A 27,914-nucleotide genomic window follows, 5' to 3' on the forward strand; every position below is an offset into this window, starting at 1 on the left:
TATTTTATAACAGGAGTCTTTATTGGACAGGATCACAATATATATTTTCCCCCTGAATTCACCAGCAATTCTATCATAAAAATATATTACAACATTTGATATGTATTCACAAAGCACAAGCCATTGTAAACAGAGCAGGCAGCACTGGCCTTGGATTCAAAAATCTTGAGTCCTACTTCAAAAGAAAACAGCTGTTGGCAAGTATATCACATGAATGGTGCATATTCCCACATCGGAAGAGCATCTGGTAACATTTTTTTTTTTTTTTTTGGTACTGGGGATCAAACTCAGGACCTTGGGATTGCGAGGCAGGCAGCAGAACCACTGAACTAAATCCCCGGCCCCTTCTGGTAACATTTAAAAAAAATAAGTGGAGCCTCACTCCTGTTTCATAAATTAGAAGAAAGTTAGGTTAAAGCTATAATGTCAAGAAATGATAAGAAGGTGCTAAACTTTTGCTTCATTTGTTTCATACTCAGTGTGCAGCTGTTTGTGTTTATGAACATTCATCCATATGTGTACACTCATGGGCACATAGAGTTATGGGCACACAGGTTTATGGGCGTGCACATTTATGGGTGCATTTGCTCCAACACAAACACACAGATGTCCCACCCATCTTTCCATGAATCTGATATTAAGGAATCACAACACTGTGCAGAAGCCAATCATTTGCAGATCACTCTGTCCCCAGGAGTGAATTTTTAAAAATTTTCTAAATCCTGGTTTCCAAAAGTATTCTTGGAATGTGCAGAGTACATTTCCTGTGGAATACTAAACTAGCTGGCACACACATTAGATTTTCTTAATGTGGACTCCCTTTTGTTGTCTACTGGGCAGTTTGGATACGCCAAGCAACAAATGATGTGTGTCCTCCTACCTCACTTTCTACAGCCACCAAAAAATAAGTTTATGAAAACACAAGGTCTGCAAAGCATTGGACTTAGATGCTCTCAGGACTTGGAGATGCCAGGAGCTCTAAGGGTAGCATTTAAGCAATTCTCCTTTCATTTACAGGAAGTGATGGTTCTTGCATTGGACACTGGACAGAGCAGAGCCTCCCAATTTCCTCCAGTGGAGAAAATTCACAGCTGATCTTGTCTGCTGTCATCCATTGGCCATGGCAGAGGGAGAGATTTACCTTCTGCCAGGAGCTTCCTCATCAGAATGAGAATGCATATCCAGATGGAAGGATTAAGAGTCCTTCTCCCAGATGAGCCTAAGAAAATGAAGACTGGGCTATTCCAATGCCTAGAAAAACCATGCCAGGTGGTAATGAGGGTAAGGCAAAGCACCTTTTTGATTTGTCACTGGACTTCCACAGCTGTCTGTGGCTTAGAGCAATCCAGGTTTTCCCTGGGGAGATCCTGATAGGGTTAGTAAGATACCAGTCCCTATAAATATCCCTGCACTCCAGAAGAGGCTGTATTTACACATTTATTGTAAAACTGGATTCTTGAGGTTTGGAATGATTTCCATTTGCAAGGAAACTTGGCATTTGAAGTTTGAGCGGAGAGGGAGGAATTGGTTATTCTTAATTAAAGCAAAGATTTTGTAACCAATGGTAGACAGAGCCTTTAAAAAAGGGGCTGGATGTTGGATATTTTAGCTATGCCTAAGCAATCACTACGATCTGGTCCTCTTGAAACTAAACATCATAGTCTTTCAGTCAAGCATCCTTGGGATGACATTTGATGCTCCCCTATCCCAAACCCATTCCCTTAGGATGGAAAGAGGTGTGACTGAGATCTGGGCCCTGATGTTGATACTCTGAACCTCACAATTCACAACAGACTTCCTGTCTTCAAATACAGATTTTATTTTAGGCTCTTTGAGACCATCAAATCACTGGCTCTGAGTTTTATTAAGCTCATGCACAATTTCTGTGCCAGGGAATAAGTATAACACCAATTACACAGTCATTGGGTGTGTGTGAGAGGACACAGGAAATACCACACATTGGTGTTCCTAAGAGTACATGCATGCCCATAGGGCACACACAAACTTTCAAGTCAAAAACCTAATTTAGTTTGAAAGTCCTTAAGTATGGGTGTACACGATAAACTAGAGCACTGCTAAGAGTAATTAGATTTGTATTTGACCTTTAAATGCTAGGTACATATTTACATGACACATTGTACTAGTGAGCTGTGCACCACCTACAAGAGGTATGGGTGCTGAACTGCGAAGTAGCATGGGGACTTTTGCAACATGCTTGTCTCTGCGGTGTGACCTCTTCCATTGGTCCAGAGTGGTAGGCGGCAGTGCTCCTTCAGCTCCCCCATGGTACTAAATACGTAATACTCCCCTACCAAAGGCCTATATTTAGCCCCCACTCAGAATGCTGCCAGGGGATATGCCCTGGATGGACATGGTTGGTTTCTTATGCATAAATCATGCTTTTAAGGATGAATGTCAGTGTCCCTCAAAATGAATGCAATCCCTTTTGCCCCTCTCTTCTTCCTTCCTTCCTTCCTTTTTTCCTTCCTTCTTCCTCCTCTTTTGGGGTAGCTAAATAAATATAGACCTATTCCATAGCTCCTCTTTCTAATTTTGACAGTCCCAACTTCAAGACTTCCATCTTCTCCTGCTGGTGACAGATGCTGTGGGCTCTGTCCTGGTTGTGGAGCCTCCACACCACTCCCTGGACTCCACTACAGGATGCACACCAAGCTGCCACCTCACTGAACCCCTCACTGGGCAGGGTCACCTCTCTGTGCCCTGCCACGTGTTGCTCCCTCCTGTTAGTCCAGCCCAAACCTCACTGCCTCTGGGAAGCCTTCCAAAACCCTCCTCCCCCCGTCAGTCAAGTTCTGTAGCCCTGACCACACACCCCAGGATATGTAGCCCGTCCCCCAACCATATAGTCATTGCTCTTCTCCCCCTAGGCCTGGCACAGCACCCACAGAACTAAGGAGTGAGGGGGGAGGATGTGCATAGCTCTGGGTCTTGCTTCTCTGCTTGCCATGCCAGAACTCGGTTCTCTCCACCAGCAGCAGGTCACAGCCTCTACACAGGGATGTGTAATCAGGCCAAATAAAACCATATACATCTGAGCTGTTCCCTATTCCCGTGAAGATTCCCTGGGAAGTTGGACCAATCCATTCTTTGGAACCTATAATTCTCCCCTCCCAGGTAGTTGACCCCCAAAAGTGTCCTTTTGCTTCTCTAGTCCTTAAGGAAGGAGGCACGAGGAGGCTTGGACTTCCTGGATGCATCTGAATAGGAGAGGCAGGAGCTTGTGGTTTCTACCACCTTCCTTTAACCAGGCCAGGAACATAGGCAGGAAAGAGACTAAGTACTGGATTGGGGGGTTGCAGGGGCAATAGACCACTTGGCTCTGGGAGACAACAGGAGCCACTGGGAAAGTGGGAAGCTTACAAAGCATGCCGGTCTCACACAACTTTCTACTAGCTGTTCCTGGGAGACCTGGCAGAGACAACCACAATGGAAAAAGTTGGAAATCCACAAGAGACTCACACCCAGGGACTGGCATCCAGAAACATCTCTTTTTGGTCATGCTGCAACTGTGTAACAAGCTCTGGTCAATGGCATAAATGACAGATATTACCTCCTTCCAGGGCCAGCTTGTCTGAGGAAAGAGCTTGATCCAAGGCCCATGTAAGTGTTCTGAGAGGGACTCTCTGAATGCCTTTTCTCTAACAAGTGGTCCCAACTCTGCCATCATCTTCCAGCATCTTACCCCTAGCATGTCTTATCCCCTGGAGCCTCTGTTGTGCCATGGTATTATGCAAACAAGCTTTCAGCATTTCATGAAGTGAGTCTTTCTGTCTTTCTGAAAACAAAATGATCCAGCTCTTGAATAAAGCTGGAGATGAAACTATTTGGACAGTTAGGGAAAGACACAAGACAATGGAAACTTAGATATTTAAAAATGCCCAATTTTCCATTCAGTTCATCCAGACATACAAGATCATTCTTCCTAAGGGGGTAGTTTGAAGAACATTTGTATCAGTTAGCTGGGCACTGATGGTTGGAAATACAGAATCCCAAGTCTTTCCCAGCCACGTAAATTGATCTCTGAGGAGCTGGTGCCAGATTCTGTATTTAAACCACCTCTCTTGGTGACACTTGGGGATAGGAAAGTTTAAGAACCAATGGCTTGGTTTAGATACATCAGGCTCTCAGAAAGGCAGTGAGAGCATATCGTGCCCCAGACCTCTCCCCTGTTGCTCCTGAGCCACTGATGGAAGCTGATCCAAGGGATTTCTGGCACCTGGTAAAATATCCTCACTAAAGTCAGGCAGATTAGTTTATCCTGCACTCAGGTTACATTCTAACAATGCACAGCCTTCAGCTTCTCTGGGGGTCCCATCACCACCAGGCAAAGACATCTAATCATGTAAAAGATGACAGTCAGGACATGTGTGTGGCCTCATTCTTTCTGTCTTCTCTTAGGAAGAAAGGCACATGAAAACGAAAAAGAATTTCACAAACGCAAGAGAGATTTATTGCTCAGGGTGACAGGAGCCTGAGCTGAGTCCTGGAAGAACATGCAGTTGGAATGAGATGACTCGTGTCATAAAGTCCCTCTTCCTCTGCCTGACCTGTAAGCAAATGTGGGCCAGCTCCTGGGGAGGTACCTGGAAGGTGAGCTGGCCACAAGTCCCACAAACCCATGGACCATGACATGTTCTCTTAGGGTCCCCAGGCTTTGAAATTTCCTTCTTCAAGAAAGGATCTAAGGAGTCAGATGTGCATATACCTGTAATCTCACCTATTCGGGAGGCTGAGGCAGGAGGATTGCAAGTTTGAGGCTGGCCTGGGTAATTCAGTAAGACTCTGACTCAAAATAAAAATTTAAAAGGGCTGGAGGTTAGCTCAGTGGTGGAGCATTTGCCCAGCATGCACAAGGTCCTAGGTTCCCTGGAACCCCTCCCCCGCAAAAGCTAGAAAAGTGGCAGAGTGATTATTAACAGTAAAGAACAATGAACTGAGCCCTCTGTGTGAATTTACAAGTCAGAAATCCCCTCTGCTACAAGTATTATTTTCAAGTTTCTTTAAATATTTTTCCCCTATCCAGTTATTCCCTCCATTTGGGCCTTAACTGTTAACCCTTACACTAGCTGAAGTCAAACAAGCACATACAGGCCCTTTAATTTAGATGACAAAAGCCTTGGTGTTTCTATGTGTTATACCTGAGAAAAACATATGACATTTGATAGATTAAATTCCCCAAATGAGGTAGATAATTCAATTGGGAATAATGAAGGCAGGGGGCAAACTTTAAAGACTGCTATAGATGAATATAGACATTTATCGAAAGGTAATTATAGCAGAGTTGATTAACACTGTTTTCTAATGCAGCAATTTTCTTCTCACTGCCCCTTAGGTTTTAATTCCTATGTCTAAATGATGATGAAAATATGCAATCTATCAGTTTGTCTGAGGGTTTTGTCTACATGATGCCAATATAACTGGTTTTATTGGGTTCTGAGCAGTTTTAGAGGTATAGTGAAAATTATGAAATGCATCTTTTACAATGTGTGGTATTGGGTAAAAGATCTTGCTTCTTAGCTAAAGAAGAGGTAAAGGGGATCTAGTTGCTACCAGGAGTACAATATGTTGTTTATATAGACCAAGCAGAGAGGGGATTTGCAGTTATTCCTCCAAACTGATACAGCTTGCATTTGACTGTCTGCTGTCCTCATTCACCGGGGACTTCTTTTATCCCATTTTAGGAGTATTTGTGTGAAAAGGGAGGATTCACATATTCAATTGTGCATGTTGGTTCCTGGTTGATTTCACCTCCAGTGGCACTTTTGGTGTTGGGATAATGGGTGGTAGACAGCTGCTTGTCACTAGGAAAGATCAACAAAAGCATCTGTTGTGATTTGAACTTAAGTGCCCAAATGAGCTCTGAACCAGAGCAATTTTGTTTCAGTAACACACAAAGTCATGCCTGGCAGTGATGTGCTGGGAGATGTTTAACTAACTCTCTGGGAGAAGGGCCTGATTAGTAGCATTTTCATGGTATAGAAACTTCCACCATGGCTAATTTAAAGCTACCGATGTGATGTCCCTGATCACAGGAGGGGGAGGAGCCATGCCCAGTTGACTCCTCAGAGGATTGGCTAGGGAGAGTTTGATCAGAGACCCAAGCCAGTGTCTTAATGGGATCCTTTGAAATGCCCAAGTTCTTTTTCTCTAATGAGCCAGATGCGAGCAGGTGTGAACATAGCTCTGCCAGCAGTGGGAAGATGTCACAGCCTCCTCAGATGCTACATCTGTCTTCGTTCTAGTCTCCATGGAAATTTTGAAATCTAATACCACTGGGCCTGGCTAAATTGCTTTCTAAATGAGGAGCTAAGAGTTAATAAGATAATATCTTCTCAAATGGGCAGACACTTCTCTACCTTTAGGTACTGGGGCTGCCTGGCAGTGAAAACCATCAGACTCTCCTAGTTGGTCCCTGGTAGATAGTGTCCTCCTCTCTCTACCTCCCAAACAAGGATAGCAGAGCTATAAGGAGAGAATGGGCCATCTGATTTTATGGCTCCCCATCCTTCCACCCTAGAGGAATCACTTAAAGAATTGAGAAATAATTGCTTTGAGCATTCACAAATCAGTTTAAAAATGGTGAATAATAACGTGATGGGTAGAAACCATGGACCACTCATCTTGTTTTTTCATGGAATCAAGAGTAGGTTGCTAATGGATTGATATGTGTATTATAATAGTCCATAAAAGTTTCACTATCTCACCATAGCACAGGGAGCTTTCTTCATAACCTTTCGCAGCCTTGCTTTCTATAAGATGGATGTACAGAGAGTAGGATATTGAGCCACCAGGATAATGGAACCCAGTGCCTGAAAATCAAGGCTAGATCCCAGCTCAGTTCATTACTTGCCTGTTCATTTTATAAGACTTGCTGGACAAGATGCATAAGACAAGGTAAAATTCTTCCTGCCAATTCAGGTCACATGGGGACAGAGAGATCCACCAGGCACCATCTTCCTGCTTTTACTTGGCTCTTACATTTATGACATGTAAATCACAAGAAAGTGAGTCGATGGTCAGACTGTGAAGAACATAATATGTGTATTACCCTGTCTATTGAAACCATTTTCATGCTAAGATTGTCTACACACACAAACATGAGTTCTCTTTTTGTGGGGGGAAGAGAGCAAAAGGTTATATCCAATTTGCCATTCCTGGGACAACTGGTGAGCAGCAACCAGATGGCCACTAATTGTTAAACATCTTCCCCTTAGGAGCAGAGCCCCAGGGTCTCAGCTGAGCACAATTTAATTAGTACTAGCTAGATAATATTTGGGTTAAACCAACCACACCTACCAAGTGGAAAAGAGTCATTATATCGGATCTGGGGCCACATGGCCACCATCAGTCTCACCTGTAGCATGACTAAAGTGTCCCATGGAGACCATTGCTTTTCTTCAGCATGGAGCCTCATGTCCAGTGGTTCAAGCAGGTGGATACCATCTTCCCCACTTGCCACCAGCACTGCATTCTTGGCAGGAACTGTGCTGTCATCTCTAGGGGAGCCACTGGTGAGTCTAGGAGCTCAAAGAAGCCTCTCAGAAAGAAAGGCCAGACCATAGCCCATGGCTATCCTTTGGTGATAAATAAGGGCAGTCCAACATCTGCCCTTGAGGAGCCAGGAAACATACCCCAGAGCCCCAAATCACTGGGCTTGCTGGGGGATGGTGGTGAGTGGTGTCCATCCAGGATTCCCTAGCCTGCCCCTACTTCTCCCCAGCCATCCCATTCTAAACTCTCCAGCAGGAACATGGTCCTTCACTCAGACACCGGCAGAATGTTCTGGCTGTGAGAGTCACCTGTGAGGCCTGAGGAGCGGATGGAGCGTCTGTGGAGGATCCTGTTCAGAATCTCTTTGCAGCTTTTTCGGTACTGATGTCGCAGCAGGGAGTACACAAAAGGGTCAGAGGCAGCCTTGCTGTAGGCCAAGCACTTGGACAGCACCCCCCAGTGGGAGCCAATGGGTGCCGAGGAGAAGAGCTCCACCAGTCTGCAGAGAGAGGGGGTGTTACTGAGAGCATCGCTGGCCAAGGCTCGTTCTACACCAGACCACAGCTTCCTGGCCATGTTCCACTCCCCAGAGACCATGTCTTCAGTTAACAATGAGGACAACAACAGCGGTGTAACCAAAGACAATGATGACAGAGAATATTAATCAGGCATTTAGGTTATTCTAAACACTGTGCTAGTTAACCATTTCATACATGTGACAGCACCGAACGAGGAGATATGACTATCCCCATTTTACATATGAGGAAATAGAGTTCCCAGGAGGTTAAATCATTTGTCCACAGTCACATGGCCAATCAATTGTAAAGGTAGAATTTGGACCCAGCTCTGTTTCACTCTGAGTCTCAAGCTTCACTAAGAAATGGACTAACAAGCTAATGGCATCCTGGCTTTGGCTCAGCTTTGCTTCTGATCTGCTGTGAGACTCTGGGGAAGTTTTGTCCTCCTTGAGCTTGCAGGTCTTATATAAAGAGCAGGGAGGTTGAACGATTGTCTCCATGATCTTTTCAACTAAAAGTCTGGATTGAGTCTACTCTAAACCTGGTTCTGCCTTCTTAAGGAGGCTGCATGGGAGGGAGGGCTGAGAATAATTTGGCAAACATTCTGCAAAGCTCAGAGCCTGTCCTGCAACAGGAATTAATCTTCTGTCAAGGAAGGGTTTCTTTACAGATTTAGGGTTCTTGTCAAGGCGACTGTCATTCAGTGAGAGAGAGCAAGAGAAGATACAGCCACAGGTCTGAGGGTATGGGTTCTTAGAGACCCCCTTGGTACTCACTGACCCTACCATTCCATGGTACTAATGCCAGGCTGGAGGGGTCACTAAGAGCCTCAAGCTGTATACACAGAATTTCCACACCCCAGTCAAGCCACTTTTCTTTCTCAAATGTTTCCAGTTTGCCTGACTTTTTGAACATTATCCAGCATTAGCACAAGGTATAAAAGAGCCACAGATCTGGGACAGAGATGCAGTTCATAAATCACCCTTTCTCCTACCCATCATAAAATGAGGAAATTGAGGCCCAGAGAGGGGAAAAGGGTGCCCAACATCACGGAGCAAGTGAGTAGCCATAGAAGATCCAGCACCTGTATACTCTTTTTTCTGCCTGGGGTACCTGTAAAATAGAGGCAGTGGTGACTCTCATCTTAGTAGGCTGTCCAGAGGAGGACTCAAGTAAAGGAAGAGCCAAGCTTGACTTGTGACCCTGCTGCCAGCTTCTGTTGATTTTTCTGAAGCCTCTAGGATAGGCTGCAGAGCCAGCAAAGGAGGAGGAAGCTAACGAGGTTCCACCCCCCAAGAAGATTCCTAAACAGAGTCCCAAGCAACCTGTTCTGAGTCTTCTCTCTCTCTGCCTTCCCATTTTTAGCAGCCATCTCTGCTCCTTCCCTTTGACCCTATGGAGACCTGCAGCTATGTCTTCTCTCATGTCCCTGGGACCCTGAATGAGAAACTGGAGCTGTTAGAATGTGGTACATATGTACTTTTAAGAAGTCTATTTTGAGCAATGATGAATTTACCGAGACCAAAAAATTTAGAACTCACACCTAATAATTATAATGAAATACCTGAATGCCAACACACTGTAGCTATGTGATGTCAAACCACATTTCCAAAACGTAAGTCATCTATGTATTGCTAAATTCATTCTAAGCATTATGGCTCTCCCAAAAGAATTCCTCAAAAGAGCCAAATATTATCAAACCATCTATCAAGGTCAAAATTATGACTTGATGGTTTTCTAGATTTCACAGAATAAAATTATTCAGGACAATTTAAAATTTTACTATTTAGAAAATGAAGGGTAAAATCTATTGTATTTGCTTCTCTAAGAGATTTTATGTGAAGCCTAAACTCACCACCAGCTCCATAATAATAGTCCTAGTTAGTGTCTTCTTTGAGCCAACCACTTGATGAACATAATCTCTAATCTTAAAATTATCCTGCAGAGTGAATGTCATTATTCCCATTTTACAGATGAGGAGACCAAGGCTTGCAGCAGTTGAGCAGCAAGCTAGGGTTTCCTGTATGGAAAATGTAGCTCCGTCTGCCTCCAGTCCAAGCCCTGGCTAAACACCACACTGAGATCCGAATCTTAGCATTGCATGGAAGGGATGGGCTGCAAATTCCCTTCAGTGCCAAGGACCACTTTCCATGAGGTCATTACATGCTCCACAGAATTTTTATCTCTTGCCTTCCCCACAGTGCACATGGCAACTTCTGCTTTAAAAAGCCAGGATCTGGCTTTTGTTAGGTCCCCAGGCAAAGAGAAGCTTGGGATAATACAGTCCTGGTTGGTAGAGTTTGGCTCTACCTGGCCTCAAGTCAGGGGAATGCTGGGCCGGCTCCTTCTGTGTTCAGATGTGGTTTGCTGAGCCCCCTTCTGCTTTCCCTATGCACATGGACACCCTGTGCCTGCCTAGCTGGCTTTGCTCTATCTTGGCTGACAGTTTCAAGTCTCCATTCATTTACAGGGTCTGAGAACAGGCGAGGATTTCCATATTTCTAATTCCAGGTGTAGGCAGGCATTTGGATGACCACAAAGTCCCTTCTTGATGAACTTTTAGAAAGGGAAGGCTTCAGCCCATCTTCTCATGCCAAGTTCAGCTCTGGTTACCCCTTCCTAGGACCCTCCCTTCTGAGATAGAGGCATTAGAGTTCAGATTAGCCACATTCCATGACTAGGCAGAGCCACTGCCACTCTATATCTTTCTTTCTCCTTCACTCCACAAGGGTGGTTTATTTCATCTGCTTCCTGCTCCTACCTGCAGCACAGGTAGATTTGCCAAAGCAGTAACAGCCCCAGGAATAGAGAACACTTCTCCCTTGTCCTCCAGAAAGCAGGACTGGTCCCCAAAAGCATCTCTCCTGCCAGCTGCCCTGACCTTCCATTAAGCACCAAGGTGACTCTCCATGTATTCCCTGAGGTATGGACTAGAAAAACTTATCTGCCATCAGGTTCCATTTTAAGGGAAAATGCTTATGCATGCATAGTCAAAATGTATGCATATCTGCCCTGGCAAGCTGTCCCAGCACTTGCCCTGAATGCCCTCAGGAAAGAGTCCATACTTAGCAGGCCAGGAGAGAGGAGGACATGGGGGAGGGAGAGGGGTCTGCTTTTCCAAGCATTTCAGGTAACTCTGATGTGAAAGCATCAGCCCTTTATGGAAGAAGACGGGAAGTGCCCAGGGGAGTGTGTGTGTGGTGCAATTCATTCCGCATGTGTACATGCTCCTGTGTGTTGTGAAATAGAAAGCACTGGAGGGTACAGAGCTTGTTGACCTAGAGAGGGACACAGAGGAGTATACCCTTCTGAGTCCAGTGAGACACAAAGCAGAAAGTCACAGATTACGCCCCCCAAATCCTATGCATCTGCCCACCTCTGAAGCCTTCTGCTCTGGTGTGTATCCAGGGGATTTCTCTTTGAGCCATGGCTTCTTTTTGGGAAGCAACCCCCTCCCACCCCCTTTGCTGCTCACTGGCAACTCTTGGATCTGGTTATCATAGCAGAGGGCCAACCAAAGAAGATAGGAAGCTGTAGTTCCCTGAATGAGGGTGTGGTAGCACTTGCCTGAGCTGAGGCATTCTGTGAGCCTCAGCATTGCTCCACCATGGAATACCTAAGGAAGGGAATTCCTGGCTGGACCTGCAGTCCCCACCAACTCCTCTGGAGTTGGTCCTAGGCTCAGTGCCTCAGTAACTGCTTCATAACATCATCTCTAGCCTCCAAAAGCATTCTTCCTATTGTACACAGACAAAACCAAGGCAGTGATGCATCAAAGCCATGTGGCCCAGACAGAAGAACCAGAATTTGAACCCTGTGGATGCAGCAACCATGTGCCTTCTTGGAGCCAGCCTGCCTGCCCAAAGGCCTTTTGGACTCAACTTCTGGCTCCAGTCAAGTACCTTTGCTTTCAAACATTACATTTAAAGTGGTAAATTACAGTCCTCTCTCATCCCTCCTGTGCCTATCATCCCTCCTCTCTCCCTCCCTCTCTGTTTCTGCCTTCCTCTCTGTTTTTGTCTGTCTAGCTGACTTTTTGTCTTTGACTCTACTTCCTTTCTCCCTCTCCATTTCTGTTTTTCTGTATATCTTTGACTCTGCTTCTGCCTCTGTCTCTCTTTCACTGTCTCTCTGTTTGTCTGTCTGTCTGTCTCTCTGTCATACACACACACACACACACACACACACACACACACACACAGTGTGTATAGAATGGAATGTGGGCCAAAGAGCATTCCTTGGAAAGCCAGCCCCTGATCTTCCTAAGACTTCTTGAGAACTTTTATTTGAAGATCTGCAGGCCATAAGCTGATACTTTAACTTTTCATGAGACATTACAGTGGAAAAATCATTTTATTAATAGAATATTAACATGTAGAACTACTTGCATATTAAACTCCTCTCTCATCTACATGATTCCATTATTTTGAAAAGCTACAATAATGGATCTGTCAGATCCCCAAATGCCTCAAAGGCTGATTCCTGTTATTGAGGACAACTGTAATTATTTGTAAGCATATATTGCTGCAGATGATAGCCTTCCAACTGCTTCTAGGCTTGTGAACTTTAATTCAGAAAATACTTAGCAAGAACTGCTGGATGAGGCTGTGGGTCTGCAGGCCCTGCCCTGCTGGTTCAGGAAAAGTCAAGTTTCTGAGGCCACTGGAGCTGGTGTGACTGTGGACTGGAGGTGTCAGACTCCTGTTAAGAGTGAAGATGGAGATTTGCAAATGTTTTCTTCTGTTGTCTTCCATGACCCCGTGCCATGGTGCAAGTGGCTTTTTGGTTGGGAAGGTGGATGATTATCTTTCTGAAAGCTGTTTGCTGCATGGGTCATGCCACCCATGTCCACATCATGCTGACAGCTCTGCACAGGTGATCTTATTCCTCATCACAGGCTAATTTCTCCTGGTAATCAGTGGGCATTTTTCAATCTTAACCAGGAGGAAGATAGGAGAGTTGGAACCAGGTCCCCTGGAGGTGGATGTCTGATTAAAGTCTTCCAGGCCCCCACCAGCCTAGCGGTCGGATGCCCTGGCAGTGGAAGTAGCTCTGATGAAGTCCTGGCTGCAGCCCACACCTGGAGCCCAGAGGGAACCTGACGTGTAAGAGCACATTTATGGGTACCCCCTCCCTGGACTATGCCTGTGGTTCCCAGATATCCTGAAGACTAAGCATCCTTATCTCTTCAATCACAGACTGGGTGTGGGGTGGAGGTACTACTGGCAAGAGGAGGTTGTTCTAAGAGAGGGGTAATTTCGGGAGGACTTCCTGGAAGAATCTAACTACCCTCTACTCCCCTCTCTCTGCAGCCCTATCTTGGTAGCTGATGCCCCTTCTATTTGGGCCCTCCTACCCCCAGGAGGAAAGCACTGATTTTCCAGGTAACTCCAACATTGCACTGGACACTGGACAAGGAGCAGAGAGTGGAGGAGGTTCTGAGCACCCTCTTAGACTGGCTGGAATGGGTCTCAGTTGGCTCCTGGTCCCTGAAGAGTCATATGAGTGGCTAGAAGTCTAGAAAGAGGGACTAGGGACAGGGCACCAGCACCCTTCAGCCACATATTATCCATCCCTGCAGAAGCAACAGTGCGAAGAATCAAGGCACAGGTGTGATGTAGCATTTTCTAGTAATGAAAATCAGTTTTAATTATATATTCAGATTTTTATCATTTACTATGATTTATCATTTCACAACGGAATCAATATAAAAATTATTAATTACATGTATTTTTGTCCTTTAAATCTTTGAAATCCAGTGAATTTTTAACCCTAAAGCAGCCCATTTCAGTTTGGACAGGCCATCTTTCAAGTGCTCTGTAGCCTCCATGGAAGGTGGTTCCCATGCTGGATGACAAAGTTCTAGATCTTGTTCCTTCTGTCCCTTCTGCTTGGATTGTCCATACACACACACACACACACACACACACACACACACACACACACATATACACACACGGTCAGGCCCACTTCACAAGCCATATTCATGAAGCCCAGCCAGAGGAGCTCTATCTTGCCTCAGAACCCAGGACCTTGAACCTGCCCAATGACATCATGCTCCAGCTGAGTTACAGGCTGTGTCCACAAGGGCAGTGTCCCCATCAGGGGCCCTCCTTGGGTCTCACCAACTGATGCCTCATCTGCAGAGGAGCTTTCATGGTGTCCACAGAGAAGGTACTGGAGCAGTGTGTGCTGAAATGACATGAGGTGCGTTTACAGAGACTTAGAAGGCTTTAGGTTTGCTTAGGATGGCTCCTTCCTGCACAGGAGAAGCCCACATAGGAGCATGGGATGGTGGCAGTAGGGCTGGAGTGTCTTCAGCAGAGCTCCTACTCTGTATTCATGAGGCTTCCTGGGTGTACCCTTTCTCCCTAGTAAGTTGCTGCTCATCTCCATAAAGGGTGAACAGTTTTGTGAATGTTTTTAAAAACTCAAAATGCATCAAATCTGTTTGGAGGGAACATATTGAATCTATAATCTATTTTACTAAAACATTATTTCCTAGCCATTATTAGAGGGAACTAAGCTAAAATCAGAAAAAAAGGAAAAATTTTCTAGGAAATGAGATTAACCCACATTACCTGTTCTCTTCTGAGGATTCGCATTCCCTTCATTAGCCCATGGCTTCCTTTACTCTAGGGTTCAAGAGGAGAGGCCTCTGTATGTCCTCTCTTTTTGACAAACCTTCCTTTGTCAGAACGAATCCCCTTCAGTCCTGGGTAGGTACCCTGGGTGCAGCTGTATCAGAGATGCTGGGTGATGACCAGAAGTGTCATCCACCCCATGCCTGCGCTACATGCCACTGCTCTGTGTCCTAAGGACACTGGTCCAAGGCCACAGTGGAGGGCTGGCCCAGAGAGGCACATGGCACAGCCGGGCTGCTAACCACTTGGCTACATCTGACTTGGAGAGCAATCAGACCATTTTCTGTCACTGTGCAAGGTCCTGGTGTCCTGTGAAGACCCTAATGAGTGCAAGCTCTGGCTTCCTAGCTGGAGGTTATGGATCTAGACCAGTGGGGGTTTTTTTAGACCAGTGGTTTTTAACCAGAGGTGATTCTGGTCCCCAGAGGACATCTGGCAATATCTGGAGACATTTTTAGTTATCAAATCTGGGGTGCTGAGGAAGAAGAAAGGTGCTCTGAGCACCCAGTGGGTGGAGCCAGGGAGGCTGTAAATGTCCTGTGATGCTTGGGGCATCCTCTCAGCAAAGAGCCACCTGTGCACAAAATGTCAACAGTGTTGAGGCCTAGTGGTGAGTTTTGATGGAAGAATAGATGGCTCTGCTCTGGCCTGGTCAGACCTGGCCATAGACCGGCAGACAGTCCTAGGTATGGTGTGTTCAAAGTTAGATGCAGGCCCACTAGGTCTGCCCAGGAGGAGCAGCATGCCACAGGAGAGATGGGAAGGCAGTGGAGCTGTGATGGCCAAGGAAAAGAAGAGGGGACTGGCCAAAGGGTCACGCCTGGACATCTACAGTGATCGGTCCTCACATCTGCAGCGATGCACATCTGCAGTCATCTGGGTAGCAGAGGACATTGTTCTGGGCTGCAGAAGACAGAGTTGGGGGTGGTAGGCTGAAGCTTCAGTGAACCAGGCTTCAGTTCAGTGTAGACAAATAAGGAAAGTAAGAAGACTGTCCACAGCGGGCCCCTCCCTGCCAGGGCAAGCATGGTACTGGAGAGCAGGGAGGCAGGGAGTGTCCTTCTCGGCCCCTGCGCCTGAGGTTGCTGGTGATGCCCAGATGCTCAGCTGTGTGTGTGTGTGTGTGTGTGTGTGTGTGTGTGTGTGTGTGTGTGAGAGAGAGAGAGAGAGAGAGAGAGAGAGAGAGAGAGAGAAATTCTGCTCAGATCTCACTTCCTGGACTCAGTGAAATCTTCCACTTTTACCTTCTAAGAGCATCAAAGTTCCTTTTTTTACTGTCAACTTCCCAGACTATCAAAAGTCTTTGGATACAAAGCTGTAGAGTTTTTCTTTCCCCTTCCAGTCCATAAAATAGATGGAATTAATTTTTTTCTCTTTTTTTTCTGGATGAAATTGTTGCAGAGAACCATCAGAGCCAGAGCAAGCAAGCTTGAGGATGGCATAATCTGGAGGCCAGTGGACAGCAGCCTTGGCTATCTCTGGGGCTGCCACTCTGGAGAGAAGAGGGCATGTTCACAGCATCTGGCCTAATGGAGAAGCCCATAGTCACAGGAGAGGTAGCACACCTGGCTGGGCACAGGGGTGCTCCCTGTTCCAGAGCAAGGGGCAGGTGGCCCTGCAGTGGACCACAGGGGCTGGGCTATCCACACTCAGTGCCCAGCAGAAGTCCAGGTACAGGTACTGAATGATGCTTTCCTTTACCTTGGCTCCACATTTCCTTTCTGTTAGGTGCTGTTTGGGCTGTGGGCCTGGGCCTTGTGTTAGAATGAGATTTGGACATGGAGTAGAAGAGAGTCATGTCCTCTTGGTTTTGATTCTAACCCAAAAGAATTGAGGCTGACTATGGAAGTTCCTTAAAATAACTAAAAATAAGTCTATCATATGACCCAGCTGCCTCACTTCTGGTATGTACCAAAGGAAACAAAATCGACATATCAAAGGCATACCCAACATACCTATCAACAGGTAAATGGGTAAAGATGTGGAATATATACAAAATGGAATATTATTCAACCATAAAAAGAATAATATCTTATTAAAATAGATGGAAGATACGCTAAGTAAAATACGTAAGACACAGGACAAATACCACATGTTCTCTCTCATATACAGATGTTAAATCAATCATAATATAGAATTATGGTCACAGGAGGTTCGGAAGGGTGAGGGGGAAAAGAGCTAGAAGGAGGTCAGATAATGTACTAAAACACAGTGAGACAGAAATAACAAATTCTAGCATTCTCCAGCACAGTGAGGTGACTGTAGTTCACAATAGCTCATTAGGCATTTGATGTATAACTGGCAGAGAAGCTCAAAGACTCCAAACACAAAGTAATGATAAGGAGATGAAGATATTAAAATTACTTTGATTGAACTAGTACATATTATATTGTATTGAAATATCACACTATAACTCCTAAATATGTACAATGATTCCGTGTTAATCAAAATGTTTTTAGTTTTTAAAGAGACGGAAATGGTAATGACTCCCATTTGATCATTACACATTGTGTGTAATCATTACACATGACACATACGTGTCAAATTATCACACTAGACCCCATAACTCTGTACAATTAAAACAATAATGAAATAAAGAATTTGAGGCTAAAATGGAAAGGTACACACACTCCTTTTCATGGGTCCTGGCAAATTCATTTGCACCCCCACTGCACCCTTGGGGAAAAAACGTGTGGCCAGGACAGTCTGCAGCTACTGAAAGGTCAGGAGCCCTGCTCTGTTCCTCAAAGCCCCGCCCCCACACCTGCAGATCTGCTCACCTGGTGATCACATAGGGGGCAAAGCACAGGAGGAAGGTCCCTATGAATGTGCTGATCTTCTTGGTGGCGCGCTGCCGCCTCCGCCTCTGTTCCTCCAGACATCGTTCCCGCACACTGCAAAGTGAAAGAGAGGACAAGATGACTTACGGGCGGCCTGGGCTGGTCACAGTGAGGTACTGTTGGTAAACACAGGCAGCAGCTTCCAGCTTAGGAACTTGGCGAGGGAGCCAGAGATGTAGGGTCAAGTTTTGGCTGTAGCTGTGTGATCTTGGGCAGAGTGCATGACCTTGCTAAGCGGCAAGGTCATCCTCTGCAGTATAATATTATACATTACATATTTTATTTATTTGCTTTCTTATATATATTATAATGAAACATCAAAAAGGGCTGATTAGAGAATTAAATGCATAAAGCACACAGATGCATGAAATGTGTTCAATGTATAAAGTACATGGAGCGATTAGCAATTGGGATTAAGAACAAATAAATGTTAACACTTATTATGCCACTTATATTGTTCACCAATCACCTGTTATATACCAGCTCCAGAGAGCTGCTCTAAGTGGAGTATCTGTAATTCTTGTCTTTACTATAAGTCAGCTCTGCCAAGTGCCTTCTACCGACCTAGTGGGTTTTACCTGCCATGTTTTACAGTAAAGACCATGAGCTAAAGAATGTTCTACTGTGAGGTTGGAACACTTTACTTGGCTGTCACATGGAGGCAGGATTTGAACTGTGCTCTGTTCCACTTGGGGCAGCTGGCGTCTGTGCATAGAAGAGTGGCCTGGGCGGGGCTACCTTTCCTCCACATCCTCAGCCTTGTTTCTTCTGTCCCAAAGACCCATCCCTGCTTCAAGTTAGAGGCACAGAATTACAGGGTCACAGAAGCAGAGCTCAGTGAATTCCTGCAGAGACCAAGCTTAGAGAAGCAGAGTGGCTACCATGTCCTGGTGGAACTGGAGACACAACTTGGAGGAGGGAATCAGGAGCCGCCAGTGCCCCCAACCACCCACGCCTGTTCCTACTCCACTCTTTCAGGGACATTTCCACCAGTGTCATTTCAGTGCCAGCTGAGAGCAGTGGCTCTTTTAATGCACTGTGTGCAGTGACAGCGAAGTGCATGCACAACAGCTACTCTGCACAGTGTCACAGGCAAGGAGCACAGAAAAGTGGCCCGGAAAGGCAAGGCCAGCTCAGCTCAAGGTTTCACATGCTTCAGCTCAAAGAGCCCAATATAGGCATGTGTTTTTATAGTTGATGTTCTGAATAATTCACAGGACTCTAAAGTGGGCAGAGAGGAAGACTGCAGACACAGTTGCCCAGGAAGTGCACATAACTTGTCAGAGCCTGGCTTGGGTAGAAGTGACCTGTCCCTCAAACAGGCTGGTCTGCTGTACAAAAGCAAGCCACGGAGAGAAGATTCATGAGGCAGATCCATGTACATTGTTAATGAAGAATGGCCTCCCCTCCCTTCAGAGAGGCCATCAATGTAAAGCACTCTTGTTACTCAGATTTCCTATCACAGAAGGACAACTCTATGTCAGTTTGGATTGAAGGATCCTAAAATTCTTGTGGATATTTTTCCCTTGACCTTTTCCTTTCCAGGGTTTTATAGAGTTGGGAACTGAAGTTGAACTTGGTACAACTTCACGTTTCAGAGTGGCTGAAAGTGTATTGCTCACAATATGACTTCTTATCTTCTAATGACTAATATAAATAATAACCCACAATTTCTGGGCCTCTAATATGTACCATTTTAGCTCCTGTGATGGGGGTTCACATGCATGGCACAGGTCTCTATGAGCTAGGGATTGCTATCATTATAGTCTCCACTTTTCAGATAAGGACACTGAGGCACAGAGGAATTAAGTAATTTCCGAGGATCACACAGTTGATAAGTAGTAACAGTAGGGTGAACAATTTGTTCCAGTGGTTTCCATTTTAGCACTGAAAGTCCTGTATCCTAAAGGATTCACAGGGAATGATTCTGGTTGGAAAATAGAAATTCCCCCATGTGAGAGCCATGAGAGTTGGTTACCCTGGGTGTTGACAGGATCTGAAGCCAGGGCCACTGACTCTGGAACTTTGGGCACCAGTTCTCAACTTGTCTGTGTGATCACATTTCCTGGGGACGTACTGGGACATCGCTGCACCCAGAAAATTAGAAGAATACAGCCAGTGGCATGGTGGGGACAGAGTAGTGGCTTTGTCTAAGCTCACATAGCAAGAGCTGGACTTAAATTCCCCGATTTTCCAGTTACACTTGGGTTTCTACAAAAGTTTTCTACCAAAGTCCTCTGGCTGGTGTGACACGTACAAGGTACAGAGTGGGAGAGGGAGGACTAAAGGCCACCTGTCCCTAACAAATGTCTGTCCCTGTGCTGAACAGTCATTCTAGTTATAGCTACTGTGAAATTCTCCTAAGACAATGAGGAATCAGGTTCAAAAGGGTTGAGGAAGTTCCCCAAGAGTGAAACAGCTCTGGCTTAGATGTTCTAAGCTCTGCCCTCAGAGTTGTGTAGCCTCAGGGATGTCATACAACTCTCTGAACCTGTTTCCTCATTTATCCAAGGGGAATTTCCCAATAGCTATAACTAGAGTTACCATTGATTGTGGGGACAGGCTCTTACTGGGGACAGACATGACTCACCAGTTACCAGGACTTTGAGGGTTGAGACACTTCCCCAGGTCCCCCTAGTAGGGCTGGGTCCCTCAGGAGTGGGAGTCCCCTCACTTGGCCATGCCAAATAATCCTTACCCCAAACATGAGGAATATTTAAAAATGGATGCTGGTGAAAGCTTTGGGGGTCTTCAGGAGAACCCAAAACATTTCTGTGTCTCTGAAGAAAAGAAATGAATCCTGCGCAGGATGAGGTGACCAGTGGCACTCCTGCAGGCTGCAAAACTCATGGGGACGAGCTGTGTTTGCTTGTACAAGGCCATGTGCAGCAGGGGAAGATTAGGCAGCAAAGTACTGTGCTCTACATGACTTCTTTGAGTGGTTCTTAGAACCATTGCCTGAGGTTCTACATTTCATGTCTTACACTCAGAAGATACTTAGTGTGTGTTGTATTCTGGTAGTTAATGAACTCTCCTTAAAAAACATAAGGAAATATTAAGACTTGATCTTTTTAAAAAGTAATCTTTATGAAAGAGATGATAGTAAGCTAGAAATATGTTCTAAAATAGATTTTTAAAGAGCGAATTTTAAAACCCTTGAGGCTATCAGCCAAAGCAAGGATTGCCATGGACATGAGACCAGGAAGAGCTTCCAGTGGCCTGGCCTCCCATCCTGGTTGGTAGCCTAGTGGTTAAGCATGAAGAACCAGAGCCACAAGTCTGGGTTCAAGTGCAGAAGCCACCACTTAATTACTGCGTGGCCTTAGGCAAGTTACACAGCCTCTCTGTGCATTAACTTCCTCATCTATAAAATGAGAGTAATCAGAGTATTTACCTCATAGAATTATACTGAGAGTAACTGAATTAATGTACGAAAAGTACCAAAAGAGTGCTTAACAGTTAAGCACTCAGTAAGTGATTATTCTTCATTCACGTGTATTTATTGAACAACTGCGTACTATGTCCCAGCTCTGCCTTGAACTCCAAAACCACAGAGCTCCCTCCACCTTTAGAAGTTCTCCCTGCCTGTGCATTCACAAGAGGTGGCTGCAGCCAGGGCCTGTGTCTGGGGTCCAGCGAGAGGGAGCTAGCAGCAGGGTGGCCTGGCAATGAGTCCTGACTTTAAGGTGGCCTGGCACACTGGAGCACAGAGGGGGTCTGTAGAACACAAGCTTGCCTGGGGGCATGTTTCTGCCAGGACACAGCAGCTGACTCTGCAGCCACAGAGTGTGAGGGGTCGGCTCATCCACCCTCTGCAGCTCACAGATAGGCAGACTGAGGCTGGAAGGAATAAGGGACTTGCATATCCAACAGTGGGGTGCAGGTGGGACTGGCTTCTAGTCACTGATTTCCAGCCTGGTGCTCCTAGTCCTGAGCCACATGGCTCTTTCCTGGGTGCCCTGCCTGCTTTCCAGGTGAGCACTAGGCAGGGGTAGGCAGGAGGTGAGTAGGGAAAGGTGGCCCCAGGTTGCAAGGGTAGCAGCACTACCCCTAGTTCTTACCATTGTTTAAGCATGTGCACCTGCTCTCAGAGTGACAGCATCATAAAGCCACTGGCACATTCTGTCTGCTCTTCCCCACCATAGCTTTGCAAATCTGAGCTCCCTGAGGTGCTGCAGCTCTGTGAGCTGCTATTGTACTTACTTGCTAATGAACACACTGAGGACCAGAAATGTTTAGGACTTCCTTAAGGTTGCATAAGGAGCTTAGGACTCATCCTAGGTCTTATGGTCCCAGGTTCTAGGGTGTTTATACCACTTCCACTGCTGCCTATAAAATCACTTAGTTCTGAGCAGTCTCACAACCCCCTGAGCCTGGTGGTGCACCTGAATTCCTAGGACTCTTAGGTGGAATCCAAAGTGCACAGGCTGAGAAGCCCAAAGCTCTCCGGAGGCAATCTGGCCAGGGTGTGAGCTTGTGGGATGCATGTGGGGTGAGTGTCAAAGTGGGCATCAGGGTATGTCCTGAAGCTGTGCTGGACAAAGAATTTTTTGAGACCAAAGGAGACAGGCTGTCTGGCATTGTGACATTTGGGGTCGAAGAGATGCTCCACATCAGGCTTTGGGAATTGGGGAAAGGGAGGGGCAATTCTGAGAATGTCTGAGAAGTCAGCAAAGGAAGTGATCTCAGATAAAACCTTCCAGCCACAGACACCTCCTTGCCTCTCCAATGAGTGTGTGTCCTGAATGATCCCAGACGACTGTAGTCCACCCAGAGAATAAACTTGAGTGCTCACAGTGGCTCTCATTGGTTTTCTGGCTTTTAAGGCGAGGGAAAAGCTTGCCCTGAAGATAAGAGACTGATGATGGGAAGAGCCCTGCATTAGGGATATAGATACTGGAGTAGCTGTCCTGCCCTCAGATCTAATAAGTGTGGTCCCTGCCTGGGCCCTGCACACTAGGGAGTCCACCCCTCTCCCTGTGAAATGAATAATTCACAGGTCTAAGAGCACCGCCCACCTACAGCCCACACCTTCCATTCTGGGCCAAAAGCGCCTAGAATATATAATTCTTTGCCAAAGGCCTTGATCCTGCATCCAAACTATGTTCCTCTATCTCCTCTGGTTCCATCCCTGAGGGTGGCTGTGCTGTCCATGTGCTTGAGTAGAGGACAGAGCGGGTGGCATTTGTGAGCCACCCATGTATGTGGCACATGGGCAGGCAACCTGCAATGTGCATCTGTGCAAGGGAGGCCCCTGCAGTGCTGGTAGAGCCACGGTGGGGAGGGGAGGCAGGCAGGCCAGCTCAGTGATCCCCAGCAAGTTCAAGGCTCTGAGGCTTCCAAGAGCCTGAGAATTCTAAATCCATACCCAGCCTTGCAGCTTGTTATATTTGCCAAGGTAAGAGGATAAAGCATATTTCATTTAACAGTTTATAAGCTTGATTTGGAACTTCTAAATACATACTCTTTGTGAGATTTTATTGGCCCCATCAAAATATCCTAGGGAATGAATCTGGGCTTGAGTAACTTTATAAGATCTTCTAAATCAGGCAAGTGCCCCTTCTCTAGGGTCTCTCAATTCCGTCATCTGTACAGTCAAGGGCACAGTGAGGTTCCATCTGCTATGCCACAATTGTGCCACTGTCCAGAGCCAGGCTTTGTAGACATGGTTCGTGGGTTATCTAGGAGACTCTGGAAGGCTGAGCAGACCTGGGAGATACTTAGAAGAAACGTCTGTCCAGCTCAGGCTGCTTCTTGCTTGAGTCCTCTTCAGCAGCACCCTGCTTCTATGCAATCATTAACCTAAGCCAGTGAGCCTGACCCTGGTTTGAACTGGAAAGAGCAGGGCACATGCATCTAGACCTGGCCTGATTTGCTCAGCCATTCCTGCTGCGCCAGGTAGAGGTCTGGCTGTCACTGTCTAGAGCTGCAGTTAGGGAGCACTGTACAGTGAGCACTGAGGAGGTAGAGGGCCAGATGTGTACCAGACACTGGAAACTCCCACTGACTTTATCAATGTTCTAATTGAGAAACCACCACAGGAAGACAGGAGTGAGGGACTACTTATTTCATTACTTGTTGCATTAAATATCTGCAGGAACAGCAAACAAATGTCATGCCGGGCCTCACAGAACTCAAAACATGACCCTTTTACTTAAGTTCCAGAAGGCCATTAGGGTGGTGGCTGAGAAAGAGTCCCATGAGCCAAGACTTCACCAGCTGCCCTGGGTGTCCAGAGAAAGAAGCATGGCTTTTGCTGACCCAAGGCAGGCACCCTGAGATCACAGAGACTCTTAGCACCAAATTGGCCAGGAGACCCAGTGTCTGAGGGTGGAGGCACCCAGGCATCCCCAGAGCTACTGCAGTTTCTTATTTGTATGGAGGAAGTTTGAGGCCAACAGGACAGAAGCAGATGGACTGCCTGGCTGTGCCCTTCTGTGCAGTCAATCCCCCATGCTCTTGCTGTGGGAGCCAAGCCTTCTGAGAAGGACAAGTTTGTGTTCACTAAGAGGTCCCCTATTCTATGACATCAGTGAGCTGAGATGGGGCCTGTGGAGCTGGCCAGGACAATCCCTGCTCAGCAGCCCTTCCTTTCTCCAACAAGGCTGCCCACAGGACCTGAGGCAGTGGGCACAGGGACTCCTCAAAAGAACCTGGTGCTTAGAAGAGGTCAGAGTCCCCCCTAGGGAAGTGAGGGGTGGACTGGATGCAAACAGAAAGGCTGCCTCTGCTTCTAAGACCTTCAGAGTCTTTCTCTGCACTTTCCGACCTGCAGTGAGGGAGAGGGATTTGCAGGAGTAGAGCTGGCCTTCCACCCTAACTTGGGTGAAAAAGAGCTACGAACTCTCCTATCCTGGAAGTTGAAGAGCTGGGATAGGGATTTACGCTGGTCTAAATGAGAACTGGTTCCTTTTTCAGCACCATCTCTCTTCCACCGTGAGACCCATGGCAAGAGGGCTCTCTTTAGGACTCACTCAAGTCCAGAAGTTAACATTTCCATGCATCTTCCAAGAGCAGTCCTGGGCCCAGCCCCAGGGTAAAGAGTGATGAGAAGGGGGATAGCTTTGCAATTGTGGTTGCAAAACATTTCCTTAAACCACTCTGAACTGTGCACAGACATAGGCAGTGAGAGCTGGTGCAAGTGCATTTGTACGTGACTGTGAGGGCGATTCTGTGTGGTAAGGAGATTGCTCCAGCATGTAATTGGGAACAATGGACGCACGCATGCATGCCCTGTTTGCAAGTATGGTGAAGTTCAAGGACCGCTCGTTATTGTTGAGGACAGGAAAATCTCAGCAAGGTGTTCTTGCTAAGATGGACACTTCTAGTATGGTCTTTTGGCCCTAAAGAGAGACCTGCATACCCCAGTGCAGGACTGAGCTCGCTCCACTGCCCCAAGGCTCCCTAGGTTCCAGGGCTCTGCTCACAGCAAGGGCCCCAGCCTTCCCTCCCCAGTGGTCTCTGCCTGCCTCATTCGTCCGTCCATCCATCTGATGCTAAAGCCCTTAGCTAGGATGCCAGGATGCTGAAGAGCCTGCTCTCGGTGGATGTAAGACAACGGACACACACCAACACTTTCTGTTTCTGCATCACTATCCTCATGAGGAGAGCTGAGGTGAGCTCAGGACAGCCCAGCTAAATTCCCTCCTCCTTTTCCCCAGGGATTCCTGGGCTTGCCAGGAGTTTCTTGCAGGTACTTGTGCTGCCTGCCTTCCTCTGCCTTCTGGAGAGACAGCAGCCAGTGAGGGTGGAGATGAGTGTGCAGGTTCAGTCCCAGAAGGTTGGGTGGGGGATGGCCCTCCTGTGGGGCCTCAGGACTCCAAGTCCAAGAGACACTGAGAAGTGCTCTCTGGGGAGTGGAGGAAAAGCCTCACCCCTCAGAGCCCACCACTGGGGCAAGACCAGCTCACTTGCATCTGGTGAGGACTCATAGGCACACACAGGGCAGCCAGACACCAGGGAGAAGGAAGGCACAGCGCGGCTGCCCATTCCGTTTGAAGAGCTCCTCGGGGCTTCCTACGCCTCTGGGCCCCACTGAAGGCCAGATTCCAACCTTTTAAAGACTCTAAACAGGGAACAAAGCCCATTGCTTTCCTATATGCCATTTTAAAATAAAAACTACAAACACAATGAGTATAAGGAGGCCCAGGGGACTTCTGGCTCCGCTTTCGATGGGATGCTTCAGAAAGTGCCGTGTGGGTCACGTCACCCACATTTTCTGTGGCTCTGTGTTGCTGACGTTCTAGCCAGCTGCTCGAGTCCCCAGCACTGGCTGCTCACCGCATCCTAGTTGTCCAGTGAGGAGCAAGGGCCTGGCCAAGGTGGACGCGGAGACCTCCCACCCCCACTGCTACGCCCTGTGCACAGCGCGCCCACCCGGGCCCCTCACCTGGGGTGGAGGTCCACCAGGAGCACGAGTGTCTGCATCGTGATCACGTCGATGCGCTTGCAGTGGAAGCGGGCCACCTTGAGCACCTTGAGGTACGTGAAGCAGAGCACGACGAAGGACAGCAGGAAGCTGAGCGTGTGGAAGGCGCCGGTGAAGACGGCAAAGCGCAGGCGCTCGTCAGGCCGCCGGCTGCACAGCGTGCAGGACGCATACAGCTGGTGGAAGCCGAGCCAGGACAGGGCGAGCGCGGCCGCCGGGAAGGTAAGCGCGTGCAGCCACGTGTAAGCCACCATGAGTGCGGCGTCGCGGAGGCCCATCTTGGTGCGGTAGCTCAGTGGGAAGACGACGGCCACCCAGCGGTCGATGCTGAGCGCGGCCATGCTGAGCATAGAGTTGGCAGCCAGAAAGGTGTCGAGGAAGGCGGCCAGGCGGCACAGGCGGTCACCGGCTGGCTGCCGCTGCGCCACGACGCCGGCCAGGGTGAGAGGCATGTTGAGCACGGTGCACAGCAGGTTGCCGCACGTGAGGTTGAGGGTGAAGAGCGCCGGCGCTTGGCGGCGGATGTCAGCGCTGTGCAGCAAGCAGAGCAGCACCAGCGCGTTGGACAGCAGCGAGACGCCCATCGTGCCCACTAGCAGCCCTGCCAGGCCCGCGTCCCACGAGTTCATGGTGCGCGCCCGCCACCGGCGCTCAGGGTCCGCAACCACACGCAGCCATGGCGCAACCCCCGGCCGCCTCAGCCCCTCGGCGCCGCTGCCACCCGGCGACCCCCGGCCCCGCCTGACATGGCTCCCCAGAGGGCGCGCGGCCACCCTGGAGCCCCGCGCCCCCCCGCCCCCCCGCCGAGCGAGCAACCTGGACTCCGCGCTAAGACCCAGTCCCCCGCGCCACCTCCGCCAAGCGCCGGAACGCGCTGCTGGACCTGGAGCCTTCCGTGCCCTGGGGTCCTTGCTGTAGGGCCGGTCCTGGCTCTGCTTCGGCCTCGGCTTGCTCCCGCCCTCACTCAGTTCTGAGCTCCGTCTGCTCTCTCCGCACGCCCTCCCGCTCTGCCTTTTCTCTCCCTCCCTCCTGCTCTGCCCTTCTTGCTTGCTCTTCCTTCCAGCTTCCCCTTTCCTCTCTCTCTCTCTCTCTCTCTCTCTCTCTCTCTCTCTCTGTCTCCCTCTCTGTCTCTCTCTCTCCAGTTCTCTTCGTCTGCCCCCTCCCCAATTTTCTACTCTCCCCTTGTTTTTCCCCCTCCTCTTCTCTTGTTCTTTGGAATCTGGCTGCTTCTGTCACGGAAATTCCCGCTGATGCGCTTGCGGACACGCACACTCACACACTCACACTCACACACGCACGCGCGCGCACACACACACACTGACATACTTGGAGGGAACAAGCCCTGGAGGACTCTGTGCCGGGTGATTGGCTCCCTGTGGCTCCTCCTCCCCCTTCCTCTTTCCATGCTGCCCTGAGAGTGTCAGAGACAGACCGAGTCAAGAGGGTCTGACTGGGAAAAGGGAGAGATACCTGAGCCCTTTACGCCTTCGTGCCGCCCACCTCAGCCTGAACAGCAGCTTGGCCAGACCTTGGTCTCCTCTGGGGGATGTTCTAGCCTATCGGTCCTGCAGCAGAGCTTCCCAGGGAGCTGGTGCTCCCTCTCTGGGCTCAGCTGGGAGTTCAGGTAGACTCCTTTGATGGATAAGGGAAGGAACCCACACCCCTCTGTCTTGCATGGCCGTGGGCCCAGATGACTGCCAGGGCCTCCCCAGTCCATCCCTGGGGCAGCTGCTGTGCTGCAGCGGCCCTTGGATCTTGCCATTATTCTCTAGCCAGAGCTTCAACCTGCCTGAGGGACTCAGAGGCTCACTGGACTTCCCTAGGGCATCCCCACAGGCAGGAGAGGCTGACCCCTAGTGCTCCTGGCTGGACAGGCCTGCCTGTCCACAGCCACCCTTAGGAGCAGCCTCGGCACCCCTGCAGGGCTGGAGTTCCAGCTGTGGCCTTCTGTCAGCACTGAAGTCCACGAGCA

General features: G+C 48.0%; 1 protein-coding gene across 1 annotated transcript; it reads right to left on the reverse strand.

Moving 5' to 3' along the window:
* Gpr26 (G protein-coupled receptor 26) lies at positions 1-27,480 on the reverse strand. Its single transcript, XM_004838763.3, has 3 exons — positions 25,904-27,480; positions 17,455-17,568; positions 1-8,011 (listed from the first exon to the last, which is right to left on the reverse strand). The coding sequence occupies exons 1-3, from the start codon at positions 26,569-26,571 to the stop codon at positions 7,780-7,782; spliced, it is 1,014 nt and encodes a 337-aa protein (XP_004838820.2). The 5' UTR covers positions 26,572-27,480; the 3' UTR covers positions 1-7,779.
* Positions 27,481-27,914: the final 434 nt, after the last annotated feature.

The sequence above is a fragment of the Heterocephalus glaber genome, unplaced genomic scaffold (assembly GCF_053883595.1).
Source record: "Heterocephalus glaber isolate CG9 unplaced genomic scaffold, H.glaber_assembly_v1.0 deba00001497, whole genome shotgun sequence".
NCBI classification, from domain to species: domain Eukaryota; kingdom Metazoa; phylum Chordata; class Mammalia; order Rodentia; family Bathyergidae; genus Heterocephalus; species Heterocephalus glaber.

Bases quoted from the DNA above. Each gene is read 5' to 3' on its own strand.
- Gpr26 (XM_004838763.3), bottom strand. From the start codon at position 26,571: ATGAACTCGTGGGACGCGGGCCTGGCAGGGCTGCTAGTGGGCACGATG. The intron at 17,569-25,903 runs GTGAGGGGCCCG...TTCACTTTGCAG, and splicing joins CTGGTGGACCTCCACCCCAG to TGTGCGGGAACGATGTCTGG. The intron at 8,012-17,454 runs GTGAGCAGATCT...CTCTCTCTGCAG, and splicing joins GCCCCCTATGTGATCACCAG to ACTGGTGGAGCTCTTCTCCT.